The sequence below is a fragment of the Lytechinus variegatus genome, chromosome 5, assembly GCF_018143015.1.
Source record: "Lytechinus variegatus isolate NC3 chromosome 5, Lvar_3.0, whole genome shotgun sequence".
Taxonomy (NCBI): Eukaryota; Metazoa; Echinodermata; class Echinoidea; order Temnopleuroida; family Toxopneustidae; genus Lytechinus; species Lytechinus variegatus.
Genome location: NC_054744.1, coordinates 31,740,922 through 31,751,666, shown reverse-complemented (window position 1 = coordinate 31,751,666; position 10,745 = coordinate 31,740,922). Strand labels below are relative to the sequence as shown.

The 10,745-nt window shown below is 37.6% G+C and overlaps 1 protein-coding gene across 1 annotated transcript; it reads right to left on the bottom strand.

Moving 5' to 3' along the window:
- Positions 1–7,433, bottom strand: LOC121415933. Its single transcript, XM_041609333.1, has 5 exons — positions 7,068–7,433; positions 4,782–5,219; positions 1,756–1,979; positions 1,301–1,448; positions 1–354 (listed from the first exon to the last, which is right to left on the bottom strand). The coding sequence occupies exons 1-5, from the start codon at positions 7,138–7,140 to the stop codon at positions 182–184; spliced, it is 1,056 nt and encodes a 351-aa protein (XP_041465267.1). The 5' UTR covers positions 7,141–7,433; the 3' UTR covers positions 1–181.
- Positions 7,434–10,745: the final 3,312 nt, after the last annotated feature.

Here is a 10,745-nt window from a genome sequence, read left to right as displayed (position 1 = left end):
GGGGCACACCAAATCTCGGGGGTGGGGGCACGTTCCCCCGAGGCCCCCTCGTAGCTACGCCACTGTCCGTTATCACGGTTATGAATACGTCTTGTGTCCGTCGGCCAGTGGAATCAGGCCTTAAGTTTTGAGACGAACTTCGTGACAAGACAAGTAAAGGTGGTCACGTGTGATGCCATGGTTAGCTCGACACAGGTCCGCCATCATCTCTCACTCTGAGAATAGAATGATTAAAACCAGACTTCCTATCTTTCCTGATCCAATGAATAGAACATATACCGACGATGAGGATGATTATGGTGGCGACGCCAGCAAAGACCAGTGCTCCCATGACGGACGGCCTCAGTGTTGTGTCTGCACGAGGTGGGGATAATTGTGTATGAAAATGAAAAATTCAAGGATACATTAGTCGGTTAACATGGCCAAGGTAGGTGTATCTTTGTGAGTACAATAACATGAGTTTAAATGGAGGATCATTGGATATATATATATATATGATTACTGAATTCTATGGAGCAGTGGCGTAATGAGTAAAAATTAAAATTGGGGGGGGATAGGTATGGCGTTTCGTGTAAAATGTATTAAAAGTTGAAAGCTAGCGGAGCGAAAATATTTGTAAGAATGTCGAAAATTTTCAAACTCTTTGTTACAAAAATTCAATTTCGTACTAGATTTTGACATAACATTCAGAAAAAAATATATATATCACCCTCTCCCTCTCTCTCTTTGTTTTCTCTTTTCTTGGTCGTGAACTTTTTTTTGGGGGGGGTGGTGGCAAGAGCCATCTGTGCGCCAGTGCCATGGAGCTCTCAAGCTCTTTCCAGTGCCATTTGTATGCTTATATCTTGAAATTATATGTATACCCTTCTAAAAATGTCAGATATGTATATTGTGATTTTTTTGCTCTGTTTTTTTTAATAATAATTTGAACTTTCAAGAATAGTGATGAATGCCTTATTGAATAGATGGCAGACAAATCCTTTCTATCTTTTCCCCTCTGCATTCAATCCCTTTTCAGAAATGTGCATACTTATACGTCACATGTCAGTCAATAATAATTATTACTTATTATCTTTTTTTTGGCAAACTGCCCCTTGCCAAATAAAGTATAGTTCCAATCCTTTCTACCGCTTCTCCCTTCTTTCGTTGTCGCATCAAAAGTTCTTGTACTCAGCCTATATTATGTGACATTCAAATTCCTATCGTATTCGGTTTAGAATAAACCCTTTCAAAAGAAACTCTCATGACTCTTCTTATCTTAAAACATGCCAGAAGATGATAAGACCCTTGATGAACTCACAGCACTCGACGCCCTTTCCATGGACCCCAGCAGGACACGCGCCATCAACGGAGAGCTCAGCGTCACAGTCCCCTATCCAGTAAGCACTATTGCACGATAGCCTATTGACAAGCATTGGTAGGTTTTCGAAGCTAGGTGGCTGTGTTGCCTAAAAAATATAATTAACACCATCAATGAATTTGAAGATTGGGATAAATTGAATAGATTCTTAACACAGGTAATGCAAAGAAATACTACTGTTCATGTCATTATGTGATACATTATAAAAAAAAAAACATTGCACCCTTGTAATGATTCAGTAAGTTTAGGTCAGGGACTGGTGGTGTTCAAATTGGCTTTGATTCATTAGCATTAATGGGTTTTCCGATATCTACTGTCTACTGCAAGGTTTTGCAGGGAATATAGGCATGGGTCATAATGATCTATTTTTTGTGGGAGAAATTAATTTGTTTTACCCTTCCGCCATTGGTGTATCCCCGTGAGGCGTCGCACAATATGGGAGCGACCTTTTCACCAAGATCACAAACACCGCCGGTGACAATCACACGTGTATAGTCTCGTTTCTGAACGGCCAGCACTCGGCCTTCCGAATGGCCATTCGGGACGATGGTGTAAGAAAGAGGTTCGTAATCGCCCTGGACGTTCGCGAGGAGTTGGTAAAATTGTTGAGGAGTGATGTCTAACATGTAAAAATAATGGAAAACAAGGCATAAGTTACTATAATTTGGGTTAGACTTTACAATTCAACTGGGTGGCATGGGCTGTAAAAAATGGGATTAACATTTAGTAGGCAGGCAAAGGCCTGTAATCATCAACATGTGAATCTTACGACCAGTCTATACTAAAACTATACTCAAGCATTATGCATGTTATGTCTCGTAAATGAATCATGCATTGGGCTGCAAGGTTTTATAATTCCTGCTTATAAACGAGCATTGCTATCATAAAATTGACTTAGTCAAGGGCCGTGCCGGGAACCGAACCTCGAACTTCATGATACCTTAGACCACTCGGCCACGGTACAAGAAATATGTAGCAATCGTAGGCAATCGATCAACACTCGATGTCAACATTGCAATAAATTTCCGGGCCGAGTACCGCGTAATTTAAAAGCTCTGCAGTGCAGTAGCTAGTCCAGTACAGGTCCAGTCCTATTTTAATTCAACGATACTTCAAAACGGAAGCTAGATTTATGTTGATGAGCAATGAAAAATTAGATCAGCTTTTGGACGATAACGATTCTAAATCAACTAAACATGTTGTGAAATCGGCAAAAGATATACCAGTTGCTACTGTAGGCCAAAGTCTCTTGACTTTGGACAAGTGAAGCCGGAATACTCGGAGCAAGAGTTGTGCGACAGTATTCGATCACTCTACGCAGAGTTGCGACAGGGAAATGGCCAACGCTACGCGAAGAGATCCATGATCACAATACGCCATGGTCTCCAGAAGCACTTTCTGAAAACAAAGGCAATTGACATTGAGATCAGTGGTGAATTTAGACGTGCAAACATGTTTGCTGCAGTCCTCCATAAAATGAAAGCTGAAGAAAAGGGTTCAGTAACACACAGGGATCCTATTCGCATGATTAGTAAGGAAGACATTCGAAAAATAATGACTTCGTGAGCGGTGGACCGTTCTACTCCGAGACGTCTCCAGAAAGCTGTGTTTATGTTTATAATGTGACTCCTGTGTAATAGAGAAAGGGAGAATCTTACGAATCTAAGGACAGATGACTTTGATATTGCTACAGATTCTAGCAACAAGAGATGCAACGGATAAGCTGACTAAAAATCACAGAGGAGACAAAGATGATGACCCAAGGAGCCAATGTGGTCGGAGACGAATGGAGAAAATTGTCCTGTCAAATCACTCTGTGAATAATTTTCGCATCTGAATTTCCGTATTTTTGGCAACGACCAAATTCAAGTGCGTCTCCCTAAAATGTCAAACTTGGAAGCAGTCCAGGACCGGGAAAGTAGAACAAGACCATCAAAATGTGCCATGGAATGATCATCAGATTGTTGGTAAGAATGCATTGGGGAACAAAATGACAATCTTTAGCATTTAAGCTAACACGTCAAGGCCCTACACGAACCACTGCATTAGATCCACTACTATCACTACATAAGATGAGCAAGGACTTGAGGCCAGACATATAACATGACGGTTTCATGACATAAAAAGTGAGAGCAGTCTTAAACATTCCACTCGAGTTGACGAAGGACATAAACGACAAATGCGCTTATATATGCTTGTCAGGGAAATGTCAATCGAAGGTTGGGTTTGCTAGTCCAAGTAGTACTAGGTCTAAGGTTAGTGCTAGATTTGGTTCTGGTTCTGGACCTGGTTTGGCAACAGGAGGATCAAACCTACCATGTACAGTCAGCAGGCCTCCACCTAGTCCTGTCATAATTCAGTCCCAATTTAGTGTGTAATGTGCATCTGATGTTCTGGCTCAGATTCAACATGGACCTCGGTGTGGCCTGTGTCCTAGACCTGGACTGGACTCACATTCTTCACCTTAAATTAACGTTGCATCAAAGAAATTGGATGTGGACCAGAAAAGGGACGTACAGTACCACTTCCAACAGTGTACTACTGCTAACATAATAAACAAGTAGACAATACTACATAGTACCCTGTGTGAATATGATGCGGTCGTGTTTGTTGTTAATTATTGTTGAACAGTTGAAAAATCATTGGAACGTAATCTACCCCTAGGACTATTTTCCTTGTTGTTGCTTTTGGATTTAACTATGGTGGAATTAGAATTTTTGAAGAAATTGGTCTGGTAAGTACATTCTATATTTCATTTGTTCTAGGGCCTATGTAGATCTAGTTTTGATGTAGGCCTAAAACTAGTGTTCCTACAAATTGGAGTCTAGAATCTCTGTAATTTTAGGCTATCTAATACAACAGATATTGACTGATTGGGTGTGTAAAGTACACATTTTTGGACCGGTAAAAAAAATCATATTTAATCAGTTAGTCCACAGAGGGTTTATATTACACAACCCATAAATCAATATCTGTAAATTATTGAAAGATATATTTTCGTAAAAAAAAATCGATTTTCCCCTGGAAATATTGGGTTGCAATTGTTGCAATATATTTTTATTCAGAAAGATGTATCCTTATTTTCAAATCAGCAAAAATTGAATACAGAAGAAGTAGTGAATAGGTGACGTAATCTTCTGTCATTTACTTGTCGCAGTGCTGTGGATACTGTCTTGTGAAAAAAATAGGTGAGACCTAAGAAGTATATGAGGCTCTTATTTCACATCGGATATCAATGAAATTTTCAGTATCATGTGTTTTGTTATGTTTAATGTTTTGTTCATGGGGCTCTCCTTAACCAAATGCACGTTGTATTTTAATTAAGGAGATAGGTGGAAGGAAACAAGGTGGGGATCAGGGATGTGGCAATTGTTCTACAAGAGCGGACTTCGGGGTTTGACACAAAGAACAATTTACATACCACAAACCACTCCGGCCTGTTTTCTACAGTACCCGTTGTATGGCTTGTATTGGCAGGACAAGAGAGATTCCTCACTTCCGTTGCAAGCAAATTCATTCCCCATGATCATGAAAAACTCGGTTGACGCCCTCGAAGACCCCCTTCCTCCATAATCATCAATAAAATCCACAGCATCCAAGTTATTGTCCCTAGTATGATCAACCGAAGGGGCATCTGTAGTTTTAGGAGGGGGTTGAACGTAATCATCGTTGAATAGCATGGCGTATCCTTCCGTGAATCCCAGCTGCCTACACGTGACCAGGGCATCGAGAGCATCCCATTCATCGTTGCAAATGCCTTTCCACATATCTGCCACCTTGACATCTGCCACCTTGACATGGACCACGCCCTCTTTTTCGGAAGATCCTCCATACAGGCGAATGGAGCTGCTAGTGACAACTGCAAAGAGATCAGTAGAATAAAATGATCGATATAACAAGTGTTTTTACTGTTTTAAGGTGAACTCTCTTATGTTGTTAGTGCGACTGATTTTAATCATGTTGCCACATGCATTACAAATATAATGCATTAGAGAGGGTAACTGTAAGTAGAGTCACATTACTCCTAGGATCTCTACATTTCCCATCCATTTGATGTACTTCATTCATCGTTTGATTCCATTTTTTTTTCTGTTTGTTTATACATGAATGTGTGGGTGGGTCCCGTGTGAGGTGGTAGCGTTTTTAATTTCAAATGTAAAGTAGACCTATATTTAATGGAGTAAAGTTAGGTCTTGGTCCCCCCCACATGTAATCAAATTAATTGAGAATGCTCGTTATCTATATTTCATTTTATCGCTTGTAGGCCTATGAACAAGTTATTCACCTTAGGTAAATTATGTAAGTATAGCAAAATTATGTGACGTCATGGAACTGGAAATGAAACCTTAGTGAAAAGGAAGTTAACTTCATCGGAAATTTCTACTTAGGAAATTCTCAATGTCACTAATTTTAAAAGGCGAAGTCCACCAAATAAAATGAAAATCATAAGATAGGAAATAGAGTACAAGTGAACAAGCATGTTGATTGAAAGACAAATCCACCCAAGCAAAAACTTGCACAAAAGGAGGAAAATTCAACAGCATAGCATTGAAAATTTCATAAAAATCGTATGTAAAACAAGAACGTAATGATGTTTTCAGCTCTTTGTTTTTTTCCACAAAACAGTTATATGCACATCCTGGTAGAAATGCAAATGAGGGGACTGATGACGTCTCCCACTCACCATGTATGTTGTATTTTAATATATAAAATATTTTCTATTATAACTTTCTCATTGTCCCTTGAAAGAAAGTTTTGTTCCTCCCAGCTGGACATGTTAACATTTAATGGTTCAGTCAGGATATTGTCAAATCGGTAAAAATTATAATATTGACAAACAATACGAAACAAAATAAATAGGGAAATCATCGACTCTCTCATTTGCATATCACTGAATTGTACATACATCTGTTTTGTGAAACTCAAGCGAAAATTCAAAAACTCATGACTTATATTCTATTTCAATGACATTTTCAGAGTTGTGCTTTTGCTTATTTTTCTCTATTTAATGAAATCAAATTTTTTCTATGGGCTGAATTTGACCTTTAAAATTTCATTAACATTTGAAGCAAAATAGCAATTTACTTTATTATTCCCCTCCCTTCTTCATTGTGAAAAATGTCCACAAAAACCATACCAAAGAAAGCTCTATACCGTTACTGCAAAGCAAATAACTTAGATTTTCATTGGCCCTACTTCGATTAATACCAAGAACGGCTATTACATTAGATCAGATGGGCTAAAAGGGAAAATAAACCCTATTTGTCTTACATACAAATTCTTGTTTATATGCCATAGGTATGTAGGTATGTTAGGAGATACGCATGTAATTTGGACGAATGTGGGCGCTTATACTTTCTTGATTTCAATTGCCTGATTATAATGTTGTAACGATTCATATAATATAAAATGAAGAGGTATATGATATTTTTCATAAATTGAATTTAAACTTGAGCCTGAAGTTGAATACTAGGCCCTATTAAAACAAATTTTATTGGTATAGGGTAATGCATATGTTACCGCTATGTACAGGTACCAAGTATAAATGAGTAAATTCCGCTAGCTTAACTAGCTATATCTTTGCTTCATAATTCCTTATGTTACACATAATGCTCAATTGGTATCGTGTAATAAATTGAGATTTATACGCTCGGTTTCGCTGTCAATATATAAGAGCCAACAACACGAGGGAAAATGAAACACTTACATGTGCTCATGGTGATGAGTATGACATAGCGTAATACGATGTGACTCCAAGCATGCCAAGTGACTCGCTCCATGATTTGGTTCCAGTAGGCATGGTAGGAAGTATATACCAGGGTTCAATAGGTGTTGATTGGCATGCACTACATCGGCGTGGGAATCTTTTTTTTTACCAGCTGCAATTTCCACGAGTTGTAAGGTTTAGTATAGGATTCCTTCGCGACATATCTGAGTATAATTTTACACGTTCAACATGAATATGCATCCACGTACACCAGCAACATAAGGAGCGTTCAAAAGGTACAGTCAGCCGATGTGCAACTATGTACAGCCTGCATGCATATAGTTATAGTTGTTCGATATGCATTGTATGCAAACAAAAAACTCCATATAAATGGTGGTGCGTTCCTCCGTTGAGTGAGTTCTCCGAGTGGTGTTCACACCAAGTAAAGTAAACTGGACGAGAATGTCGATATTTACATGGCATATCGTATATATTTATTATTCCTGTTTTTCGTATGGTTTATGTGGAAGAAAATGGCATAGCTATGATTGCTGTTTCTTTTTTAAAATAACATTTCATATTGTTTAGTGGGTATCTTCATCTAACCTATGGGCGGAAATCCCAGGGGGGACGTGTCCCCCCTCCTCAAAATAGTATGGGGGGACACAATATCAAATGTCCCCCCTACTATTTTGGGTCTTTGGTGATGCTAAGAAATATATAACTCAAAATGGGAATAAACGTGCGTTCTGGGACGAGATGACCTTTTTTTTTTTTTTTTTTGCTTGTCAAATTGTCTAGACCCTTGTCCCCCTACCTTTTGGGAGAGATTTCCGCCCCTGATCTAACCTGTGTACACTTAGTAAAATAAGTTGAATAATTGAACAATGAACTGGAATAGGAATATGCACTTTGTGCCAGAACTAATGAAAGGCTCTATTTCATGCTATTGCAGTCGGTATACAAATTGCTAAATTTAATGTTGGTCGATCCTTCTCTGCCTCCACCACTCCCCTTGATCCTTCAGTCCTGCGCCTCACCACCCCTCCCCTTAATTAAAACTATCTCCCCGGTGTCTCCACGTCTGTCTCTCTATGTCGCACTCCCCAACTTTTCATGTCTATCCTACCTGCGCCACATATTCTATTCCATATATTTCTTTTAGAATCTCATGATCATTAGTGTAATTTTATCTAAAGTTAAGATTTTTCTCAGTGTTGTCTTTTTTTCATTTATTTTTGACACACTACATAGTTATTCAACCATGTCAACGATTTAGATACTGTATCATACTTTGGCTACAATAAACCGGGGTTTTTATTCAAAATAAATCTTAGAAATAGATAAAGTTGGCTCATATATTGACAAACACTAAGAGATACAAACTTGAAAGAACACTTTTTTAATGAAACAATATAAAAGAATACTTGCACGTGGAAAAATGAAGAAAAGGCCCTCTAAACATGTACAGATTCTTTGTATAAAACAAAATATTTTAACCGACTGAAAAATAAAACTTCACATTTATCATGCAAAATTACGAAACTAGCGATTAGAAGAGAGGTGGTATATAGGAAACTAATAATAATAATGATTGATTAGATGTAACAAAATTGCAGTTGCCTTACTGGAGATGTTCCAGAGTCATACATAGTATTTTTACACTTGTTTATTGATTGGTTTATTTTTTCTTAGTCAGGGGTGGGGGCTGGTCAAATTTTCTTGGAGGTCAATGCTGGCCGCTTTGGGCGTAGGTGTTTTTTTCGAGGGGGGGGGGGCTGTTGCGTGTGCTATTCACAGGGAACGATGAACAGTTTTGAAAGGGGGGCTGACTATTACAAATCACAAACAATTTTTTTTTCGTTTCTGTACGCGATTTTGTAAAAAAAGGGGGGACTGAGGCCCTCCCAACCACACCCACAGTTTTAGCGGCCCCTGGTTCACGTAGGCAGCGCCCCTGGTAGTTATGTAGAATTTAGCCCGAAGCACCTAGATGTTTTTAGTGAATAACCTCCCCCCCCCCTTTTTTGGGGGGGGCTGTCAATTTCAGTTTTTTATTCAAGCCAGCACCCCCTACTAAAAATCGTCCCCAGGGCCCCAGTTGGTAACCTTTTTTCTCCCTCTTTACAGTTAATGCATTAAAAGTTTGTAGCATTCATTATTCCATGCATTCGACCGATCTAATCTCAGATTTGTACATGTTGACATCATCATCAAATAATTAATGCCTGAAAATCAAGACAAAAAGGTCAACTGAAAAGCATTTGCGATGAGAAAGACGGGTAAAGCTACGCCCCTCCAAAGATGATGCCGTAATCGATAATAAATGAATAATGATCAACATAGTAACAACAGTAATGATAATATCAATAATAAAGATAGTAGTGATAATAGATAATAATAATAACAACTATCATAATAATAATAATAACAACGACAACAACCGAATATAAGTAAAATGCACTATATATATATACTGAAATCGATTTTTTTAATAAGTGCGCACCTTAATAAATCAAACAATCAATCGATAGATAAAGTATTATTTTTTTAAATGCATTGCTACCACATGTGTTTGTGTGGGTATGACTGTTGTGTGAAAGGGGGTGCGTGTGTGTGTGTGTGTATAGTCAAATGCTAGTTAGACATTGATGTGAATGTGGGTGTTCAAGGAGTTTCTAATGTATTTTTCTATTTCCCCTACCGTTTAAAATACCACTTTAATATGCAGCCTTTGTTGTAACCTACGATGCAGTTAGATAATAATTACATGATAAATCGTCACTTGGAAAATTATGCTGCTGTAAGACATGTTTTTTGTTTGTTTGTTTTTCATTGTATGTTGGAGCTTGAAGCAAATCTTAAACGACTAGCAATGATATGATGTTGAATTTTGCTTCAGCAAATCATTTGTGTTTTTAGTTTCATAGAGGGTTGGGCCGGGTTTATTCTTAGTTTATATTTTTATGCATATTTCAAATTTTTGTAAATATATTTTAACACAAAATAAAAGATAATAGATTTTTTTTAATTATTTACTTTGATCTCTTATCGATTTTGGATGAAATATACAGTGCGTCCCACATAAAAAAACAACAACAACGAAACCGAGATTCTTCGATGATTTATCACCCAGCGTAGCTTATTCACAAAAACAATCAAATCAATCTTTATTGCAACCGTATACAAGGTTGGATTATGTACAAAAAAATGGTTGACAATTATAAAGATTGATAAATTATATGTTTAAAATGAATAAACATCATAATAAAAAGTATCTTTAGAACATCTAAAATAAGAAATTATTAGTATTATTCATTAAAAAAAAACACGTACACATAAACCTACATACATAAAATCAAGAATTAAATTGCATGCCCATAATATTGCCATTAACTCAGTCCAAACAAAAACAAGAATTTGAAACAAAACACAAATTATCACTGCAAATCATATAAGCACCAGGGAATAGAATTATTTTATACCTATTGGTTCTACACTGGCAAGTCAAGATCATTGGTTTTTCTAAGCGCGTATCTGGCTTTACGTTTTGCCGGTAAGAGAAATTTGTGGTTGGGGTTTTGTATGTGTTTGAACAAGTCAAGAAAGAGATTTCTTCGACGATTCGATAAATACTCAACATTGAGAAATGAAATTGCCTCATGGTAAGACATTCCT